At 48.5% G+C, this 23,825-nt stretch overlaps 1 protein-coding gene across 1 annotated transcript in view; it reads left to right on the plus strand.

The window, feature by feature from the left end:
• The window catches only part of LOC121281874 (cysteine and histidine-rich domain-containing protein 1-like), a 38,720-nt gene that overhangs the window by 6,121 nt on the left and 8,774 nt on the right, over positions 1-23,825 (plus strand). Inside the window, exons 4-7 of the mRNA XM_041194971.1 lie at positions 7,635-7,798; positions 9,239-9,342; positions 15,789-15,850; positions 16,904-16,974. Coding sequence (XP_041050905.1) covers positions 7,635-7,798; positions 9,239-9,342; positions 15,789-15,850; positions 16,904-16,974 — 401 coding nt within the window. The remainder of the gene's footprint in view (positions 1-7,634; positions 7,799-9,238; positions 9,343-15,788; positions 15,851-16,903; positions 16,975-23,825) is intronic.

Below are 23,825 nucleotides of genomic sequence, written 5' to 3' on the forward strand. Positions count from 1 at the left end.
ATAGACCCAAGAAGCAGTGACCTAAATATGTTTGACCTACTATATTATATATATATTATATAATTATATATACCCCTAGGAATTTTTAAAGGTTTTTCAGGAACAAATGAATCAAAAAAAATTATCTCAAATCAAACAAGACTGTCAATCAAGGATGTCTGTTGCATCGATGTAAAAATGTTAGACCAAATACAATTGTCAGGAGACTACAAGCTTTGTTAGCTTTAATGGAGCATCCATCAAGAAATGTTATTCCAACTTAGTTTTGAGTCAGTCAGTTGGCTACTGTCATCCCAGCTCGTTTCTTCATAGAACTAAACCCGCAGGGCTACGAGATCGAGTGGGGGAGTGGGACTGACTGAATCACTCCGCGGGGAGACCGTGGAGTCGATTGGCCAAATGGACCCTTTCTGTGCTGTAAATGACTCTATGGCCAGGGTTTTATGGACCTGCCACGGTGTGTCTCCCCCTGGCGAATGCAGCGAACCATTTAAATCTGCATTCTGTTTGGCGGGACCGTAATATCTCCTGGGCGGGCGAGGCCATAAAATCCTGGCCTATTATTCCATGAGAATGTAAACTGTGGCTGAATGAAATACACAATTCCCACCCTAGGTTATTTATTCAAATTAACCTGGTTTTAATCTCCAAAGTACCGTTACAAAATCAAACCATGGACTTAAAAAAACAATGTTTGTACATACACTGCATGAAAGCTTTTCTAGATCCAGAATCCCTGTGAAAAATTTATCCTTTATGAAGTTTAACTAGGCCAACAGCCTGACTTTTTAAAAGAAATTTCCAGTCTTGCCAAGGAGATGCTAAAGTTGCTGAAACCTGGGGCGAAATTGTCTGTACCTACTGGCATCAGGCATATTCCATAGCATAAGCAGACAATATGGTGAGAAGGCCAAAAATCAGTTTCACTACACGGTGAAACCAGTTTTTAATCATCCGCGCTGCCCACCGATGGCAGGCTGCGTTTTCTGCCATCAGACATCAGGAACCTCATTGTAATACATCTGCATTGCATTATAAGCCGAGCCCACAGGAATCATTCCCTGCCCGTCATGCTGGATCATCCGCCCAATCACGCCAATGTGTTTCACAACAGCGTTTAAAAGGCATGCACTTGGCGGGCTGCACTTTGAGGGGAACTCTGAGGTGAGTGCACAGTAATGTTATGGAGTGCTCGCCCGGATCGCCTGTTGGACTTCAAGGTTGAGGTGCATTGAGAGGGGGGAGCAAGGGCTGCCCTACGGTTGAGGCGTGTTGGGGGATGGGGCAAGGGCTGCCTTGCAGTTGTGGCGTGTTGCTGGAGGAGGTGGCAAGGGCTGCCCTGCGGTTGAAGGGAGTACATAAGCACATGTGGGCTGGTGGGGGGATGGATAAGGGATGCGGCCATGCATTAGGGAAAATTTGGGCAGATAGTTTTGCTCGGTGGGCGGGCGCACATCTGACCCGCTCGAGCGTGAAATGAAGCATGTTGACGTTGGCTGAGCGTGCCAAAGTCAACGTGCAGTCGCACAATAGTTTGGTCGGTGGGTACGCTGCTGGCCTGTTAAGGTCATTAAGTAATCAATTAACTTAAACTTTTTGCTGCCCGTCCAACCTAATGGTTGGCAGGTAGGCAAAAAGGCCAAGCGGTCTTTGCATTTTTTTGGAAACCTCATCTACGGGCGGGGTGAGGTTTCCAAAAGCAACTAAAAATAAAATAAAAACTTTAATTTTTCATGAATAGCAGAGTCACATGAGGGGACATGTTTCATTACATTTTAATTAATTTTTTTTTCCCATATCTCTTCATCCCCCTGAGGCAGCTCTGTGCCTCAGGGAGATTATGAATATGAAGCACTCACTCGCATGCATGCACAAAGTTCATGCTCGCCCTAGGCAGCGCTCAGCACTGCCGCTCGTGTTTCATGCTGGGCAGGCCTTAATTGGCCCGCCAGGGTGAAATCGTGGTCCGGTGCCGATCGCGGTTGACTTCCCGAGCGCCCCCGTCGAGCCCGCCCGCCAAAGGCAAAATTCTGCCCCTTGTATAAAGTGTAAAGTGACCATTTCTCTGCAGATGAGCCAGTTCAGGCGCAGCCACATTGACATGATTGGTGTTGGGCCTCCAGCTTCTCTGCCCACTCAAGCAACGTGGAGGCATCAAAGTGCCACCAAGTGCTTCAGAGCTTTTCACCCCTTGGGCACAGACTGCAAATTAATGAGCATTTTAGTGGACTGCAGAACAATTGGACTACTGGTCTCATTGTATAATCTCCTTGCTAATGCTGGCCAAGGAGCAGTCATTGGCAGAGCCACTCACAGCCTCTTGCAATGTCATCATCCTGGTTTGGGCAAGTAACCCTCATGGTTCAAGCTAACAATGCAGCCTTGCAGTGCAGGTTAGAAGAATGTCTCTACCTGAGCTGAGAGCATAGCATGCAGTCCAATGGGCAAAGCTGCCGGAAATCGGTGGGGTGGAAGTGGGTGGGGTTTTGACAGCCATGTGGCGCACAAATCTCTGGCCACCCAAGTGGCGGCCAGCACTCTCCTTCAGACTTTACCAAGACAAGTTCTTAGTACACCCATGCTAACCAACGTGTCTCTCTCTTTCCTCCAGCAGGACAAGTACATCAGGATCATGGAGCCTAGTGAACTAGCTGCATGCCTCGTGGCATACAGAGAGCGGTGACGACGGAGAAGAGAGCAACTTAGGCAACTGGCTGCGCAGAGTGAGGAGCAGCGCCCTCTGGGAGATAGGGCAGCTAGGGCTCCTGCACACGCCACAGTAAACGGTCGCTGGTCGGCATCTAGCTAGACCCAGGGTCTATAGACACAGCCTTTCATTCCAGCAATTGACTGAGAACCTGTGTTGCCAAAGACTGCACATGTCTAGGGAACTGATCGGTCAGATCTGCCAGCTACTGCTGGATTTGGTGTCCTGGGGACATGGAGGGCATCCACTGGCAGTGGCCGTGAAAGTAACCGCAGCGCTCAATTTCTATGCCAGTGGCTCCTTTTGGGGCTCCACAGGTTACTTCTGTGGGATATCTCAAGCCCCCACCCACAAAAGCATCCATGAGGCCATGGATGCCATCTTCACAAGGGCTCACAACTTTGTGCATTTCGCCCAGGACCAGGAAAGCCAGGATGCAAGAGCGATTGGATTTGCCCAGGTCTCATGTTTCCCACAGATGTAAGGTGTCATCAACTGCACTCATGTGGCGCTCAGATCTCTGTCACAACACATGGTCAGCTGTGTCAACTGCAAGGGATTCCATTCGCTGAATGTGCAACCACTGCAAATGCATTCTACAGGTCTGCACACATCCCGAGAATGTCCAAACTCCTGCATTCTCAGTTGGTCACAGATCCCTGAAGCTTTCCAGGGTCCACGGAAGCTGCAGGGCTGGCTCCTTGGGACAAGGAAGTGGCTGATGACACCTGTGCAGTGGCCTCAGACTGCAGCAGAATGAATGTATAACGAAGCTCATGCTGCAACTCACAACTTGGTGAAGCAGACCATTGAGATGCTGAAAGTGAGGTTCCGGTGCCCAGACTGATCTGGTGTAGCCCTGCAATATAGTCCACAGAGGGTGTCACACATCATTGCCGTCTGCTGGCCGTTTACAACCTCCCACCGTAACGGTAAGAGAGGCTGGCTGAGGAGGAGATGGAGGAGCTGGAGGTTTCCTCGGATGAGGAGGCATCGATGGGGATGAGGGTGAGGAGGTCCTCGAAGGTGCTGATGACAGCGTTGAGGCCCTCACACTGGCCAGATGAGGCAGGCACGCTCAGGAGGCCCTCATAGCCGCTAGGTTTTGAAGGATGATGATAACATGCAGTGAGGAGACACCATAGATCCTCACATTGCATCTGTGAAAGTTTGATTCCAGTCTGGCTTATGGCAACGTACATACCCTCTGTGAAAATGCTCCTGTCATGGAGATGCAGTAGAGGCGCTGATAGTCACTCGATTGTAGGAGGACGATGATGACATGCAATGAGGACGCTCCATAGATGTTCACATAGCCCCTGAAAATGTCTGACTCCTGTCTGGCCGAGGGCAGCTCGCTTGTGCTCTGTGATCAGGGCCATATCATAGAGATGCAGTCATGAAACTGTAAAAGCGTCTGATCTTTTGTCTGCCTTCAGCACCTGACCCCTTCAGGAGCACAGTGTCATTGGTGACAGATGCTGAAGAGATGGGGTCCAGCCCCACTTTAAAGGTGCTGTGAACACACAGAGAGAATTTTGGAAATCTGTGACGCCTGCCCATGATATTCTGGCAGTGATGACCAGCACTGTCGAGGTGCAGGCATCAGTAATGTGTCCAAGGAGTGTGAGGCTGGCCCATCACTTTAGTCTGAAGGCTGCACAAAACACAGGGAAGAGGCCCTGGACTGAGACACCTGCCTATATCTTGTGCAAAAAAGTGTCACATCTGAGTGATACCTGAACACTGGTTATCAGAACATAGACAGGGAGACATTCGTGGGAGTTTATTGACAGTTGTGAACAGTATGTACGAGTGATTAACACCTCTGCCCAGGCTGTGCAACTAATTCTTCTTAACTTTCTGCCCCACCCCCCTCTCGCATACACATTGTTGGAGGCCAACTATGGCATCCGCGGTGGAGTTGAACCCGCGCAGTGCAGGAGTGATGTCCTGGACCAAGGTTTCCATGGCGGCCACCATCCTACCAGTGTTGACCTTGCTGCATTGGCATGCTGCTACTTTCACCTCAGGCTGAAGGCAAACGGCCTCCTCCATCGTGCCTTGCAATCTGAGGAGTGCAGCGGACATCCCTTTATAATGTTCCTGAGCTTGCCTTTGCAGCTCCAGAAACTGTGACATGACCAAGTCCAGAGGCTCATCATCTGACTCGTACTTAGTAGATTTCCAGCTTCCAGATGTCCTCCATGCCGAGCACCTGGGAAATCCCCGCTGCCACCTGCTGCAATTCACACAATGCGATGCGCTCACCAGATTGTGATCCCAAGGCTACTGTAAAGCTATGTCCCACCGAGGTGTGTGTCCCTGTGCTGATGAAGGGTGTGGGTGAGCACTGTGGCGGGACTTCAAAGAGGGTGCCTCCAGATTCCTCTTCACGGGTTTCTTAGGGACTTGATTGGAGGCCCTGGGTCATGGACTCCATCAGCTGTTTCCCACATTGGCCTGCGGAAGCAAGGGGAGATAATTAGTGCATGGCAATGGCCTGTGAAACAGGACATATCACTCATGGCATGGTCGTCTGATGGATATTGCACTGCTGGATCCTCACTTGGTAGAGCAGTGCTGACTTCACCATCAGCACAGGAACAGCCCAGATTCTCACCGGCTAGCTGGATGGCTCTGTTTTCAAAGTCCGTGAGGACCTTGATTTCAGGCATTCCTCCACCAGTCTGTAACCTCTCTCTCTTGTGTGCCTGCTTGTCTGGGGAGAGTGTAAGCAGGACGCCTGCCAGGCCAGATGATAAGTATACCTGACATGCGTGGGTGGTGCCAGGTCCCAAGGATGGGGTATGGACAATCCAGGTGTGCATGAGGGAGTAAATGGTGATGTCCCTGGAATCACAGAATCACAGTGCAGAAGAGGCCCTTTAGCCCATTAAGTCACGTGAGAAACACCTGAGAATGAGCAGTGAGTGTGGGCCCAATGATTGTGTGATGGGTTTGTGAGTGTGTGAGTTGAGAGTGGTGAAAAGAGTGACTTACCCTGGCAGAAAGGAGGAGATCATTCACCCCATTGTGGCACTGGGTGGCAGTCCTCTTTTGCAGGGCATTGGCATTGACCACTGCTGCCACTGTCTCCCAAGCCGGATTAATGAGGTTGCTGCCCATCCTGAGGCCACAGCTGGGGTAGAGGACATCACAGCGAGCCCCCACTGCATCCAAAAGGTGCTCAAGGCCTGCATTGAACCTGGGGGCTGCAGTCTTTTTGCCTTTCAGGACCAGGTCTTCTTTGCAGCAGTCGTGAGCTGGAAGCACTGAGAGGTGTGCGCTTGGCTGGACTTTAAACATGACGCCTGGCATACTGAAGTGGCGAGGCGATGGCTTGGCGGCTGAATGAGAGCCAGCCCGCCCGCCGTGGAAGCAGCATGTTTTCCGGGAATGCGTGATGAATGTGATGAGATTGGGATGATACAGCATGAAAAGCCGCCGTCCCGGCTGGCGGGTAAAACATCATTTTTCCTGCCCGCGACCGCATTTTGTGCAAATCTGGGAAGATTCCGCCCCGGTATTAAGTTAGATCATTTGCTTGATTCCTCCGTAGCGCTCTGATCTTTGATAACCAATTCGCGTATCCTTTTTCTGAACGATGGGTTAGGTGCCATTGGTTTTGGTGCCAAACAGTTTGTGTTAACAGATCTAAGATAATGGTTTATGATTGCTTTCTCATTAAGGATTCTCCCATTAGGATAAGCAATTGCTCGCTGTAGTGATTCTTCAAAATCTATTTTGAATGACAATTTTGATAAATTATGAACATATTGGCCCAGGTTTTCGCTCCCAGGTCATGTGCATAGAGATGGGAGAGTTCCTGGCTCAGTCACCCTGACCTTTGAAAATAGCTGCCCGCAGGTCAGATTTTTTTTCCCTGGGGATGGCGGTGTTGGGCTGGATTGGAAGTCGTGCCCACTGCCCCCAAAATGAGTGCAGAGGCTGCCAGGTGCGGAAGCGGGCTGGGCAGAAAGTTTGCTTCTGTGCACCAGCATTTTGTTGAAATAAAATTTAGAAAAGAATAAAGCAAAAAACTTCCTTCAGTCCTCACCACTCACCCCGTTAACCCTCCACACACTTCCTATATCCCATCCATGCAAAATTATGCCACTTCATGTCCCCCATATACCCTTCATGGCCCCTCATATCACCATGCCAACCCAGCCCCTCTACCCAACCCCCATGGACCCTCATACTCCTTATGTCCCCCACATCATGGGTTTTTATAGCCCCTATGCCCTTAGTGCCAACTTATGTCAACTTGTGCCCCCCACCCTTTTCCCTTAACCCCCTCATTGCCAATTTACCTAGTATCCTTTAACAGCTCCTTGACAGCTTTGACAGTTCCTTGACAGCTTGGCAATTATTTGACAGCTTGACAGTTCCAATGAGTTTGTGTGTAAAAAGTGCATAATCATGTTCACTATTAACAATCCCATAAGGTGCCTTACCTCTCCCAAATATGTCTTGGGGCCATATCCAAAGAGGTACTTCATCTCTCCAAAGGGGTACCCTGACTATCCAAACAAATCCACCAGGTTCAGACCCCCTCTTACCCGTTCTAATCTGCACACTCCAGGTTTCACACTCCTGGCCTACCAATATCTCACCTCAGTGGAGGCATCTGGTGACTTAGTGGCCAGCTGCCTATGTAAAATGCACATGCGTGAACCTTGCCCGACTCCACTCCACTGTGTTCGGGGACAGGACTTAGAATTTTTGGCCAATTCCAGGATTTTCACCACGACGGAGAGCCTTTCCATCATGGCGAAAATCTGGACCATTCTTTTTGTAACAGCTTGACTTTAAAGAGAAGGGAGGTATACACCTCAAACCAATAATCTAGAGATTGCAAGTTAAATGAAGTGATGAAATGCTGGATTGACTGTTTTAATTGAGTATTCTTGCTGTACCTCAGGGATGCATGAAAGGCCACCACTCTAACGTAAAGCCTCCAGAACCTCTGAAACCTGAAATGATGTGTAACAAGGATCGAACAGATAACTTGAAGTCACAGTTTGACACTGAGTACATCATCAAGGGACCCAAGTCAGCAGAGTCAATGAAGAGAGAAAGACCAAGGTACCATGGGCATCTATTTACACAGTAGTTGGCACAAAGAACAGAGACAATCTAACTAAAGCCTGCTTGACTCTCATATTCAAAAGCCAAAATTACAACAAAGATGGCAACAAAATTACAACAGCACCCAAAAGATTAGGATTAATTTTTGGGCTCAATTTGGGCAGACTGATAGATTTGGCTACTTATTTCACCATTGTGAATTTGACAAATATTTCTACTGGATTGACTATCTTGTTCTGTTGTTCAAAAGCACTTATTTGGGAAACAGAATTGTTACATTGGTGTAAAGGAAACATTCTTCTGAGATTAGTAAGGCATCTTGTTGGGACAGTGCAGAGGGAATTTTATCCTGTGTTTAATTTGTATTAGACAGATACAGAAAATAATCAAAACGGCAAATGGAATGCTGACCTTTTTATTGAGAGGACTAGAATACAAGGGGGTAGAAGTCATGCTTTAACAAAACAAAGCCTTGTTTCGGCGATACCTGGAGTACTGTGAGAAGTTCTGGGCACCGCAACTTAGGAAGGATGTATTGGTCTTGGAGGGTGTGCAGTGCAGATTTACCAGAATGATACATGGCATCCATGGGTTAAGTTACAAAGAAAGATTATACAAACTCAGTTTGTATTCTCTGGAATTTAGGTTGAGGGGTGATTTGATTGAAGTTTTAGGGATATTATGGGGAACAGGTAGGGTAGATAGAGAGAACCTATTTCTGTTTGGGGAATCTAGGACTAGGGAGCATAGTCTAAAAATTAGAGCCAGACCTCTCAGAAGTGGGATTAGGAAACACTTCTACACACTGGTAGAAGTTTGGAAATCTCAGCCACAAATGACAATTGATGCTACATCGATGATTAATTTTAAATCTGAGATTGAAAGATTTTTGTTATCCAAAGATTATTAGGAGATATGGGGCAAAGGCGGGTATGTGGAGTTAGCTGCAGATCAGCCATGATCTCACTGAATAGTAGAACAGGCTTAAGGGGCTAAATGCCCTACTCCTGTTCTTATGTTCCTAGACCTAACCTGGAAGTGCTTGATGGAATAGTACAGAGTAAAGTTTTCCTCCATTGCTAACCTATGCTGTATCCAAACTGGGTGCATTTGGTAACTGAAGGTGCATGATGGGACAGCGTTGGAGGCTTCACTCTCAATCTGGGAGCACATGATAGTACAACACAGAATGAGTTTTACTTCTAACCCTGCTGCACTTGACCTGAGTGTGCTTGACAAGGCAGGATAGAGAGAGATTTACTCTGCATCTAATCTTTTTTTACACTTGCCCTAAGAATGCTGTTACTGACTTAGAAGGGGTGTCCCAATCCCCCAGTGTTATAAATCATTACTTTGGATAGCACTGATTCACCTATTACAGTTGTACACTTCAATAGCCTGTCTGATGGGTTGTCATTGTTTTCTTTATTCTGATAGTTCTGATGAACCAGTGGTAAAACTGCCTCAGAAAGTTTCTAAATCCCTGCAGGAGTCCCTGGAGAAGTTCAGCAATTCAACTCAGGAAATAGCCACAAAGAGAGGTAAATACCACAAATACAACCTTGTATTTATATAGCACCTTTAACGTAGTTAAATATCCCAAGGCACCTCACAGGAATGTTATCAATCAAAATTTGACACCAAGGCACATCAGGTGATATTAGGGCAGATGCCCAGAGCTGGATCAAAGAGGATGGTTAAAGGGGCAATTTAAAGGAGGCAAGAGAGGTTTAGGGAGGGAATCCTAGAGCTTTAGACCTAGGAGTTGAAGGTGCAGCCACCAATGGTGGAGTGAATAAAATTGGGATTGTTCAAGAAACCAGAATTGGAGGAGCGCAGGTATCCTGAAGGTTCAAGCAGATTACAAAGATCGGAAGGGGCGAGACCGTGGAGGTATTTGATAACAAGGATGCGAATCTTAAAATCGAGGCTTTGCTTAACCAGCAGTAAATAATCTCTGAGGATTGAAGTTTAACTCCCAAAAAAAGGTAGGTTGGAGTCAGGTCAGAGATTTGAAATTCCAAAAATCTAAAACAGGAACCCAACTCACCTCAAACCTGCCCTCTTCTAGTTTTACTGGGGGGGCTGGTAGGCAGGGGTGACCAATCCACTTGCGGGAAATGGGTTGGTTATTTAAATATTACAATGAGGCCACATGCCTTCATTTTAACAGTCATTCTATTTTTTCATTAATTCAAGTGGGTTTCCTGGCCTTTGGAATCTAGCAGGTGAAGGGAGGTGAGAAGAACTGAATCCATGAGATAAGTACCTTTACAGAAGAGCTTGTGGGCCAGGAGGAGCAGGAGTGTTTCTCCCAGGCCCAACAACACATCTTGTCCTCTCACTATAGAGCCCCCTCCAAACACCATCTGACCCCCAACCATCATCTGCAGCCCCTGCTACCAATGGACCTCCCAACCATGATTGATCCCCCACAAGGGCCATCAGAAACAATCTGCCTATGATCAGGAGCACTCCAGTGATTGGGACCAGTCTGTGAATGGGACATCTTGGCCACAATTGGGCTCCATTCCTGTACCCAACCTTGACCTCTCTCATACCCTACTAAACCTACCTGCTCTCCTTGGCTTTGACTTGTTCTGCAGATTTCCCACCCAGCGAACCTCCAACCTGTCAACCAGGCTGCCTGTAGGCAGAAAACCGACACACAAGAAATGTTCTGATCTTCCCACTCTCGAAACATCAGCCCCACACAGAACATGCATCCCAACTAAAATCCATGCCTACGATTCCATTTCTTTTTAAAAAATTCATTCTGGGAATGTAAACGTCACAACAAGACCAGCATTTATTGTCTATCTTTAATTACGCTTAAAATTGAGTGGTGATTCCTTCTTAAATTGCTGCGGTCTGTCTGCTGAAGGTAATCCCACAGTGCTTTTAGGTATGGAGTTCCAGGATTTTGACCCAGTGACAATGAATATATGTCCAAATCAGGATGATGCATGACTGGAGAGGAACTTGGGGTTGACGATGTTCCCATCCAACTGATGCCCTTGGGCTTTTAGGTGTGCAGGTCACTGGTTTGGCAGGTCCTGTCAGAAATTCTGCAAGTAAGTTCTCAGCGGTCCAATGAAATGTAGTTCCTGTACTTCTGGAGCAAGGGACAGAGATTTGGGAAAGAGTTGTTGGAAGTTAAGGAAGTACTAATAGTATTGCTTGATTTTCCTTTCAGGGAGGTAGTAAAGGGTACTCAGTGCGCAGAATTGTACTTCCCGTGGGTGGGTGCACACCCGACCTGATCAGGCATAAATAGCATGCGATGACGTCAAGTGAGCATCCTGACGTTGGCGGGCTTGAGCTGGTGCCAGAGCTGCACCCGCCAATAATTAAGAGGCCACTTAAGGACATTAAAAAGTCAATGGATGGTGATTTTTTTGTTGCCCATGCGATTTTGCGCTTGTCACATGGGCAAAACGGGGAGGCAGCCAGCCGACAATTTCAGAAACCTCATCCGCGAGCACGGTAAAAAGGGTGAGCAGCATTGCCAGTGTCAGTGGCAGGGAGTTTGGTACATAGTTTGCTGCTGGAGACTTATTGGTATATGGCAGCTTCATCTCTGTTCGGGGCTTATTGTTAGCATTTCCAGGCTTCACTTCAGATCCCTTTGGTGTCTCCAAGGCCCCCGGAGGATTCAGACTGTGTGGACCCTTCCAGGTATCAGGCAGCCTTCCATCACCCTGGTAATGGGGATTGTGGTCTCCGCTAGTGGCACCTCCTCTGAGGAGGAAGAGAGGGATAGAAGGGAGAGGAGCCCAAGTGTCAACTTCTATGCCTCCGACTCTTTCCAGGGCTCAGTGGGGGATCTATGTGGAGTCTCCCAATGCAGCTTCCAGGGGAGCGACTGTGGAAGGAGAGAGGCACACAAACCCCTGCACCCCGCAGGGCCAACAGGAATTCCAAGGGGGAAGGGACCACAGAAGACGCCACTATCCTGCAGCCAGGGTTTACAGATGGTGATGCAGCTACCTCAATATGTCCAGGGTGCAATGCCGAAGGAGGCTCCACCTCACAAGGGAAACAGTGACCTCCATTTGTCAGATGATTGGGCCTGAGATCAGCTCCAACTATGTGGGTGGACACCAGTGGCTCTGAAGGCCACAGTGGCCCTCAACTTCTATGCCTCCGACTCTTTCCAGGGCTCAGTAGGGGAATCTGTGTGGAGTCTCCCAATCAGCTGCCAAGATTTGTGCCAAACTGGTGATAGAAGCTCTGTTCAGGCGGGTACTGACCTTTATTCTTTGCCGTACAGACGAGGCCAGCCAGGCTGAGCGAGCCAGAGGCTTTGCAGCGATTACTGGGTTCCCCCGCGTCTAGGGTGCCATCAACTGCACACGTGTGTCCATCAAGGCACCAGCGGGTCAGTTTTCATCAACAGGAAGGGATTCCACTCCATTAACGTGCACATAGTGTGTGACCACAGGAAGCAGATTCTGCAAGTCTGTGCAAGGAATCTGGCAGCTTCCATCACACTTATATCCTGAGACACTCCCAGGTGCCGAGGTTCTTCAGTGCTCCAGCCTGACTGGGTTGGCAAGGGCTATCCTTTGAAGAGGTGGTTATGACGCCTCTCAGCCACCCACGAACAGAGGCAGAGCAACGGTATAACAGGAGCCATCCCTCCACAAGGGCGATGATAGAGAGGACCATAGGTCCTCTCAGCATGCGCTTCTGATGCCTGGACCCTTCAGGGGTTGCACTGCAATACCTCCCAGAGTGGGTGTCACTGATAGCGGTTATATGCTGCACTCTTCACAATTTGGCACTGGCAAGGGGGGACCCACAGGGGGAAGAGGATCTTGATGCAGCTGCACAAGTCACAGTTGATGAATCCAGTAGTGATTCAGAAGAGGAGCATGGTGAGTAGAACGCTGAGGGTGTGGAGCCAGACCTCTGTAACCTCCAAGGAGGCAGAGACACCAGGGACTCCTTGATCCAATGCTCCTTCAGTTAGGCTACCAAAGATCAGCTTCAACCTCACGCCAGGGCTTCCGCCTCCATCCTGGATGTCTGAAATGAATCTTTCATTTGCACCCAAAGTCCACTCAATGCCTGTGCAATAAAGTGTCCGGACACTCAAGTCCAGCATTACATACTGATGTACGCTGCACCAGAAAGAAAAAATGTGAAGCATACTCAAGCCATCAGAACCAAAACAAATGTAATGTTGTTGTCACATTGAAATTATGACATTACAATTACTGGTGTTGATGTCCACACCAACAGGCATATAAACCAAACATAAATGAACAGAAAATCACCTGTCCCTCTTGTGCTCATGGTGCCTTAACCTTACAGTTGTGAGTGTTATGTCTTAGTGCCACCCCCCTCACTGGCACCGGCATTGGAGACAGCCTGCTGACTCTACTATCTTGTTGGCCTTGATGAACTTGATGGCCATCCTCTGGCCAGTGGAGCCTGTGCTGGCCCCCACCTGGGTTGGAGCAGCTAGTGCCACGGCTGGCATTTCCCTAATCAATGCAGCCTCATTAGATGCCACGGTCACTGGCGGAGGGGCAGAGGAGCTGCTGCCATCTCCAGAGTGCCCTGAGAGGAGCCCACAGAGATGACCAGCAACTCATGCTCCAATGTGAGGTTGCTCTGGACTTCCCTGCTCACCATGGATGGATGGGCAGCTAGCTGAGATACTGGGTGCCTCATCCATCTCCTACACGGCACTGATCACCTGAGGTCAGTGCCTGTGTGAGGTCTTGAAGGTCCGAGCAACCCGAGGAACCCCTGGTTCCGTCCCTGGAGCAGCTTCTCCATGAGAGTCGCCACTATCTCAATGGAGGAGGTAGCGCATTCAGCCATGAGAGCCAACGCAGTGCTCATGCTCCGTATGGTCTCCTCCACAATGGAGACAGCGGCGCGCAGAACCTCATGGATCTCCATCACATTGTCCAGCACATCCTGCTGGACATCCAGCATCTTCCGCCTAATGGACAACTCCAGAGGCTCATTACCTGCCTTTGAGTGAGCATCTTCCTGGTCGCCAGCGGTCCTCCAACTGCTGGCGCCCTGGGCACTCACTGCCTCTGCCCCCATCTCAAGCAAGTTTGAGGTGCCCTCACCAATGTGCACTGACATTTTAGCTGCCGATCTAATGCCCGCCGAGGTGCTGGTATCTGCGCTAGTGCCTGCTTTAGGGTGTGACGCAGGTGCAAGTGAAGTCCGGTGGTCCTCCGGCATCAGGGGTGGCTCTTCGAGGTCCAGAGAGCGAGTGCATGCTGGCAAACCTAAAAGGGAGAACAAGGACATGTCATTAGTTAAAGTCACCATGCTGTCACTGAGCATGCCAGGCACCATGGTGAGACAGTGGAAATCTGCATTACGGTGCCATCGTCTTTCAATACTCAAGGGGGGCTCCAGGTTTGAGGCTCCCATCAATGAAGAGACCACACTAGAATGGTTGCACAATCTGAAACTCTCACCTCTGTGCACTGCACGCTTACCTTTGTCTGGCACCCCCTCCTCTCCACCCCCGGTTGCATGTGGAGCGTGCCAGCTCTCGAGCTCAAGGGCGTCCTGCTCAAACCTGCTGAGCAGCAGGAGGTTGGGTGGGCCTCTGCCTTTACGGGCCCTCTCTGCTTGGTGATGGCTTGTCTTCTCTTGAAAGAACAGAGGAGCATTGATTAGTCCACACTCTACTTGAGCGCCGTTGCAGCCTAGCCAACCCCACCTGAGGAACGCCTCGCAGTCGTGGCCCTCGAGCCACAAGGCACTCAGTCCAAGCAGCCAGGGATCACCCCCTTGGCCAGCTCCAGCGTCATTGACAGTTGGCACTCAGACTCTAACACCCCTGAGGTCGATGTGGGGATGGCCACACCTTAATATTTCTGCACACTGACCCATGCCAACAAGGTACTCACCCTTCCTGAGCCCAGCAGGTCATTGAACTGCTTCCGGCATTGCACCCATATGCATTGCACCACGTCATGGCTGCTCACTACCGGTGCCACCTTCTCCCATGCCCACTTTCTGAGGTGTGGTGGCCTCCTCCTCCAAACTCTGGGGACAAGGATGTCCCTCCTGGCGGCCACCTCCTCCAGCAGGACCACGAGGCACTCATCAGAAAAGTGGGGGAGTGGGGGGGGGGGTTCCCGAGTGCCCTCCCGACCTGCCCTCCCACCTGGCGTCTCCACCCACACTCAACTCCATCTGGACATCCTTCCGTGGCAGCCTTCCTGGGGCTGTTGGGACCATTTTTAAATGAGCCGCCTGGTCGCCATTGGTCCCGGCGACCGACAGGCCCCTGCCCCCACTCGGCCTTTGCCGACCAGTGAGGTGCTGCGTTTTACACTGCGTGGGCCTTAATTGGCTTGCCAGTGTGAAATCACGGTCGGGGGTCGATTGCAGGCCACTCCCAGTCCCATTGACCGTGCCCATCCACCGACCTCAAAATTCTGCCCACTGTTCCTTCAAGTAGATCAGCAGGTGACATGGGAGGAAAGTCCAAGATAGAATAATCAAACGTTGCTCTGGCCAGAGTAGGCTTGGTGATCGGAAAGACTTTTTCTCCTTCAGACTTGTTGTTGGAAGGCAACTCAGATCAGGGTTATAAAAAATCAAGCTATGAAGATGGATGAATATTCTGAAGTCTTGCTGCATTATCTTTGGGTATCAGTACTTTTACAGAATATTCCCTTGGATGATTAAATGGGTCCGTTATGTTCTTTGAGCTACGTGTATGTATATTATGGAAGAATGGACATGATGGGCCAAATAGGCTTTTCTCTTTCCATACTGTCTTATTTTATTATCTCCATTCTGTTAACATGTTACTAAATCAGACCAAATGCAGCATCACACTACAATTAAAAAAAAATTCAGCCAATGATAGTGACCTACTGCTTCTTAGTTATTAGTTTGGCTGATGCTAGAGATAACTGGGAGAAGAAGTGGTAACATATCCGTGTTAAAGTAGTAGACGATTGTACTTAACCTGAATTATCTCCTTTTTCAGAGGAAGACCCCAGTGGTGGAGTTAAAGTGGACACTTTGTGTAAACATGCTGGCTGTAACAAGGTGTGTTGCGCATTCTATTCCCTTTATTCAAGTGAGGAGCTTGTTTCATATTTTTTTCTCCCCTTTGGTCAGGGCATTCTCCCCACACCACTCTGCCTGACTAAGACTTCAGGTAGGTGACCTGCACGCCAGGTCTCTGCCATGCACTTCTGGAGGTGGTGGTCTAGGCAATAGACCGAGTGACGACTATTTCTCCACTGCTATTCTTTTCTTGTGGCAAAATGTATGGCATTTGTTTGGGCATGAATCTACAACCTGCCAGTCCATGGGCCTCACCTCTTACCACCCTCTTGGACAGACATATGGTGGTTATGGAAACAGTAACATAGTGGTTGTCTACTAGACTAGTAATCCAGAGGCCTGAACAGCTGCTCTGGAGAAATTAGTTCATATCACACCAGAGCAGCTGGGGGAACTTGAATGCAATTAATTAAATAAATCTGGAATTAAAGTGAAAATCTAGTATGAGTAATGGTGAATATGTAACTACATTGTCATAAGAACCCATCTGGTTCGCAGACATCCTTTAGGGAAGAAAATCTGCTGTCTTTATCAAGTCTGGCCTGTGTGTAATTCCAGATCCATGGAAATGTGGCTGACTCTTAAATGTCCTCAGTAATGGCATAACAAGCCACTCAGTTGTATTCAAGAAGGCAGCTTATCATCACCTTCTCAGGAAAAATTAGGGAAGGGCAATAATTGCTGGTCTTAACAGCAATACCCACATCCCATGAATAGGTAAAAACACTTGCACTTATATTGTGCATTTAATGTTTTAAAGCACCATCAGAGTATTATCAAATCAAATTTGACACTGAGCCACATAAAGAGACATTAAGACAAGTTACCAAAGAGGTAGGTTTAACAAGCATTTTAAAGGAAGACAGAGAGGAAGAGGTGCTGAGAGATTTTAGGATGAGATAGCGGAACTTGAGGCCTGCATATTATGGGTCATTGAAATACCAACACAAGGAAAGATCCAGGACAAGCCACATTCCCTTAACTTTATCATGTGCTTCCTTGTGGTACTCATATTTTATTATTCCCTGACAGACATTTCATGGGGCAGAGAGCAATCTGGAGACATGCAGCTTTCATCCTGGAATACCCATCTTCCATGAAGGGTAAGTTTTTAAAATAATAACATACAACTCATCCAATTACATCATTAAAGTTTACCGGGTTACATTTCTATGGGCATTATCAGTCCTCCAATATCTTGCCTGAATGGCTGTTCTTGATGTGTAAGACAGTAAATGCTATCAGATTATTTGACTGTGGAGGGCATCACAGCCAGGGCTATTCCCATTCTTTCCCAATGCCCACATATTTATTTGACAGCAGAAATCAATGGATAGCAATCAGAAGTGAGAGCTTTTGCTGATTTTCAACCCCCTTGCCCAGGAACATGAAGACCAATTGTACTGCCCATCCATCTATCTCAACTGAGATTGACTAACTCAGTAAAGGCTCTGGTTAGAACTTGGGATCTTCTTGATCCATGTGGATTGCTACTATGTGGTGTCATTACCTACTGAGCCATTGGGATCTCCCATCCCTTCCCCTATTTTTTCTCCAATATGTTCCCACTTGTGTATTTTTGCAGGTATGTCAATGTCTGGCAGAAAAAATTCCGAACTATAATATTGAAAACGACGAGTGAAAAGCATAAACAAAGGCTAAAGAGTAAATTTATCATTCCCAGAATTCAGTTGCACCCGAAGGTAGTGTGAGTTGGGAATTAGGGGTGAAATTTTCCATTTTTGAAACTAAGTGTTGTGGCTGTTGGTTTCCGCGGCATGTTTCCCGCTATCAGAATGGTGGGGAATCGCGCCTGATTATGCACTCAGAAGCCAATTAATTATGAACAAATGAGTATCTCTCCGAATCACATGGCGGTTTAGGAACTGATTTGTCTGCCTCGCCATTACCTAATGGCTTTGAAGATCCAGGTGCCATGTTTAAATGCCACCCGAGCACACACATTCCACTCTCTCCAGCTCAGCTGTCTTGCAGGAGACCTGTAGAGATGTCGGCGCACCAGAAGAAGAAGGAGGCTGCTCCAAAGTTTAGCCCTGACTCCCTCGAGGCATTGGTACAAGGAGTACACCAACACGGGATGTGCTTTACCTGAAGGATGGGCTCCAGGAGGCACATCAGCCTCACCTTTCTGGCCTTGGAGGCCATAGCAAGTTAGGTCAGCGCTACTGGCAACCGCCCCCTCAGTGCCATCCAGCACAAGAAGAGCATGAATGATCTCATCCGCTCCACCAGGATAAGTTAACCTTCAGCTCACTCCAATCTCACACTCTTATAATGACATAATGCACTCAAAGGGTTACTCTCTTCAGGGATCGCACACAACATTAGTGGAGGACACACATCACCACTAATTGTCTCACATCACCTCCATCTCATCTATCATGCTGCTCACACTCTATCCTCAGCCCTTTCTGGGGACGACTTAACACACACAGGAGGTATGCATGTTTCCCAACCTCTGCTCCATCCCTTCTGATCACATTTCTTCCATTCGTCTTCATGCAGGCCAAACTGGCCCACAACAGGAGAGAAAGATCCCAGACCGTAGGAGGGACAGCCGACATAAAGGAGCTCACCAAATTCGAGGAGGATGCCGCTGACCTGGCTGGGGAGGACAGGGATCACGCCCGTGGAGAAGGTGGGATTGGATTCTCCCTTCAACCTTGCATTGATGAGACCTACATTAGTTGATCACCTCCTGACATTCATAGTGAGTGACATGCAATCTTCTACTGTGCCTGCTCATGAACTAAATCTGCCTTCTCTCTCTTACAGGCTTCGGCAGGTTCAGGCAGAGGAGGAGGGCAAACATAAACCCCAGCCGCCAGACCACGCAGAGGATGAACCTGAGGAACAACCAAAGAAGACCCATCACTGTGTTCACCTGCTAGGTTAGGCTCAGGGTCACTTTCTGGAGAACATCTCACTGACACATCTCCACAGCAGTCGGAAGCAATGATGGCCCAGGACTCTGGAACTCGGAAGACTGCTGGAGATCAGACACGCGCTGAATCTGAGTCAGATGCTGAGCCTCTGCAAGTGACCACCGACACAATGCTGGAAATGCAGTGACAGGCAGCAGGACATCGGGCAGAGATGTGAGAGTCACCCAGCACGTGAGAGGGAAGGACGGAGGAACCCCTCCGCATTCTGTCTGATGTTGTGGCTCCGACATGCAAATGCCTCAAGGTCATTTTGGGAAGGGTGACAACCACCTTGGAGACCTTGGTCCAGCAGGTTTTGCCAGATTTGCGCTTGTACTTGCACTCCATCGCTATAGGCATTAGCGGGATTCATCAGTAGCTAGGCAAGGGCCGGGACGGGACACTTCCTCCAGGTGCCCCTTCTCCTCATGGAGTCAGGGTGGGGCCCTCAGGTACCCACAGGGAGGAAGAGCATCAGCTGGACACCACTGGAGCCTCCAAACAGGACACTCCAAGGGTGCCCAGCTGCTTACAATCCTCTCTGCCTGTGACCCCATCTACTTCAGCTGGTCAGGGCCAGGAGGCTGCATCTGCCTCTGAGCACAAGACCCTTATCAGGCCAGAGACCTCAAGGCCTCGGGCCACCAGAGGACAACCGCTGAGGCCATCATAGACAGCAAGATGTAGTAGTCAACAGGCTGCCTCCACTTCTGCTGCGAATGTCGGGGGTGCACCCAGGCATAGCTGTCGGGTTAGAAAAATTAAGAAATATTAACATCACTTCTGGGTCACAGGTGCTCATCACTGTAAAAATGGTGCACTTTTGTAAATACATTTGATTTCACTGAGAATGGTTTGTTTATTTGAAGGCATCATGCCTATTCATATATGTGCCCTCTTATTGTGAGGGTGAGCCCACCTCCCTTTGTGAGCATCATATTCATGTGGTGTGAACCTCAGTCAAGATAGGTACTAGACCATTGTGTGATGTCAGGGAGTTGTGTCAAAATTTTTATTGGGAGTGAGTGCTGAATGAAGTTGAAGAATGAAGTTTTATGTGAGACAACATTGTGTGAGAGCTGCTCAGCAACCTGAAAGGATAGCTGTCGTTGTGCCTCCTAAGTGGCAGTGCCTAGGCATAAGACCTGAAGAGATGACGATAGCTCCAACCATGCACTCATCTCACTGTCCACTGTAGTTTCTCATTAAGGTGGCCATGACTGCATCAAGTTCTTTGACACAGCTGGTGTGTCAAATTTCACTCCGTAGAGCACATGGATACAGGGTTCACCACTGACCTTTCCAGAGATCATGGCCTGGTGAATCATGAAGTAATGTAGAACCTGCTGTTGATGTGACTGGTTTTAAATCTCTTTCTGAGCAATGGAATGCTAATAAGGGACAGGAGGAACGTGGCTGTCTCCCGTTGCCTGAACCTTACTTCTCCTGAAATCTTGTGGCTGTCAATGTGTCATGTGCATGTCTTCCACCCTGTGCTTCTTCCATGGCCTCATCATGTGGAAGCGGAACCTCATCTCCCTCTTTAGGTTCCTGTCCCTCCTGATCTTCATCGTTTGCGGAGCTCTCAGCCTCCTCCATTTCTCCCTTTGAAGTGCCAGGTTGTGAAGGGCGCAACAGACCGCTACTATGCAGGAGACCCTATGTGGAGTGTACTGTAGAGCCCCACCTAAGCGGTCCACACATCAGAAGCACATCTTCAGGATGCCAGTGGTCTGTTCGTTATGGATTGTGTGGAGCTATGCGCTTCATTGAAACTCTCCTCCGAGACATTCTGAGGCTGATGCACAGGTGTCATGTGCCATCGTTTGAGCAGTTACCCTTTATCCCCAAGCAGCCATCCCTGTATTGGCTGCGGCCCTTTGAATATGTGAGGCACCTCGAAGATGTGAGTGGGTCAGGATATATCAGTCAGTGTAACTCCCCGGGTAACTGGCACAGACATGCATTATGTGCTTCCAATGATCATACGCCAGTTGATCCTTTGTGGTTGATGAACAATATTTAAGAGTCAACCACGTTGCTGTGGGTCTGGAGTCACACGTAGGCCAAACCAGATAAAGACAGCAGATTTCCTTCCCTAAAGGGCAGTAGTAAACCAGAGGGGTTATTAGGACAATCGGCAATGGTTTTGTGATCATCATCAGACTTTCAATTCCAGATTTTTATTGAATTCAAATTTCACCATCTGCATTACCCTGGAATTCCAGTTCAGTGACAATACCACAATGCCACCACCTCACCCTGCACTCTAGGGAAGCCTGAGATAGCTGCAAAATCATTAAGTCTAGCAGCCTGGCTAACTTCAACTGTGAACCTCACATAATGATGAGCCTTTGTAGGGCATCTTCACCTTCTTGATGAATTTATGTGTGGCAGCCTGAGAGATGTCCACACAGGTCCCTTATGGATCCCTGGAGCTATCTGCCGGCAAAGAAATTGACAGTGTCGGTGATCTTCAGGGCCACAGGCAGAGGATGTCCTCCCAGTCCATGGGGCATTAGATCCTCCCACAGAATCAGATCCACTACCTGTCTGGACAAACGCAGACAAGTGCAGCGTTGTCTTGGTTGAGCGAGTTGCCTTTGTGGTACGGGTCTAACCTCCTCATCCTCTGCTTGTTGCTGGGGCTCCCCTAGACCCTAAACCTCAGGTGGAGCCTCCTCCCGAAGCTCCGCTTGGTGGTGCCAGGCCCATCTATTCCTCCTCCATTCCATGAGCACCAAGAAGAAGGCAGCATAGACCCCAGGATCCTCCTCCTGTCTGGAATGATGGATATAATAGAGTAATGAATCACGAGGACAGTTAGTCAAGCTCCCAGCAGCAAACAATATGCCACTGTCATGGCGTTGAGCTGTGCCTGGGCTACTAACCTTGTCACTGATACAGCCTTGTAGCTAAGGCGCAAACTCAGAGCGAGGTGACCAAGATGCCAACCCTGACGCTTAACATCTGAATTGCACAGAGTTTGGACATCTTAATGACATGTGCCACCTTATCAAACTCACTCCTCCAATCTCAGAAATGGCATACTGATTAAATATTAGTTGTGGATGAGTTATGACTGGATGCTCTTTGGCCCATTGTGCATGCTAGTTGGAGAAATCACGTTAGAGGCTTTCATTGATGATCTGCCATAAATGCAGCGGCTGTGTCTCCTTAACGGTTGTCTGTATTTCCAATTTTCACATTCCTGTATGTTAATACTGAAATGGAATGACTATTTTGTGAGGCCAATGACTCCTGCAGTCTATCTTGAAAGCGCTATGAATGGCAGTGGCTCCAATGGAACCTTCTCAAGAAGATGTTCAACTTTTACCTCAGCTCTGACTTCACTTCAATGTTTTTAACGCAAGCATGTTGAGTGTAGCCCTGGGCTCCTCCCATGCTGACTCCAACCCCTCTCGACCAGATTCTTTTCCAGTTTCGATTCTTGACTGCATTATAACTTCCACTGGACGCTCGGATACTACTTTGAGACCAGCTTCGGCGCTTACTCCATGACTGTCATTGACTCTCCAATCTTCCTGGAACTCCACGGTGTGCAGATAGAGATGCCTCCCCCAAAAATCCTAGATCCGATAGTTATTGTGGTCAATATTCCAACCCTCTCAGCTGAACCCTTAACTGTAGATGCCCGAATGCCCACAGTGGACCTCACCCCTCCCGCTGCTGGAGGTGGGCTTTCAGTGTTGCACTCACCTCAAATTCACAAGGGAAATAAGAGTCACCAGCTGCATGCCACTTATATACAAACATGTTTCAGACCGGTCTAATTTCCCACTGACGTGGAGCTATTTTGGGAGGGGCCACATGATTCTGGCGAGCAGCGTACTTAATGAGCATTCAAGAGATGATAATGCATGCAAATTGGGTTGGTGCCATGGATCAGTGGGAAACCCAACCCGCCATCAGCCCGCCATCAGCCCGCCATGAAAATGGTGAGGGGAAAATTCCTGTCTGTCTTCCCGCCGGCAGGTTTCTGATTTTTGGCCTCTTGCCAGATTTTCCGGTCCCACTTGCCATCAAACCTGCTGTGAGCTGGAGTTCCACCCCCAGGACTACAACATTCCTCCAGGGTGCAGTTGAATACCAGGGAAATGGTATCATCACATTTATCCATAAATCTCACTACTTAAAATGGCCACAACAGGTGACATGGTAGCAGTGTATCAGAACACTAGGAGGTGACAACTTTGTCATGGCATTGTAGAAGGTGATGACCTGGGCAAGCGTTTCTGAATAGGAATGGAGGAAGGGACTATTGAAGAGAGTCATTGTATGAAAAGAAGCATGAATATTGGGGCGATTCACTGCAAGAAGAGAAGGAAGGACCAGTATTCAGTGTTCAGTACATTCCGTAACTCCTCAGATAGCATGTCCATATGCAGAAGGATGTGAACAGCTCACCTCTTGACTCCCCAAAATCTGTCCACCATCTACAAGGCACAAGTCAGGAGTGTGATGGAATGCTCCCCACTTGCCTGGATGAGTGCAGCTCCAACAACACTCAAGAAGCTGAACACCATCCAGGATAACGCAGCTCATTTCATTGGCACCCCCTTGACCACCTTAAATATTCATTCCCCCCACCACCAGCGCACAGTGGCAAGAGTATGTAACACTGACAAGATGCACTACAGCAACTCATTAAGCCTCCTTCGACAGCACCTTCCAAACCCGTGACCTCTGCCAACCAGAAGGACAAAAGCAGCAGATGCAAGGGAACACCAGCACCTTCAAATTCCTTTCGAAGCCAATCACCATCCTGTCTTGGAACTGTATCACCGTTCCTTCACTGTTGCTGGGTCAAAATCCTGGAACTCCCTTCTTAGGAGCACTGTGGGTGTACCTACACCACATAGACTGTAGTGGTTCAAGAAGGCAACTCACCACCACCTTTTTAAGGTCAGTTAGGGCTGGGCAACAAATGGTGGCCTAGCCAGCGAAGCCCACATCCCATAAGAGAAAAAAAATAAAAAATTAAATTC

The sequence above is a fragment of the Carcharodon carcharias genome, chromosome 9 (genome assembly GCF_017639515.1).
Source record: "Carcharodon carcharias isolate sCarCar2 chromosome 9, sCarCar2.pri, whole genome shotgun sequence".
In the NCBI taxonomy this organism is placed as follows: Eukaryota; Metazoa; Chordata; class Chondrichthyes; order Lamniformes; family Lamnidae; genus Carcharodon; species Carcharodon carcharias.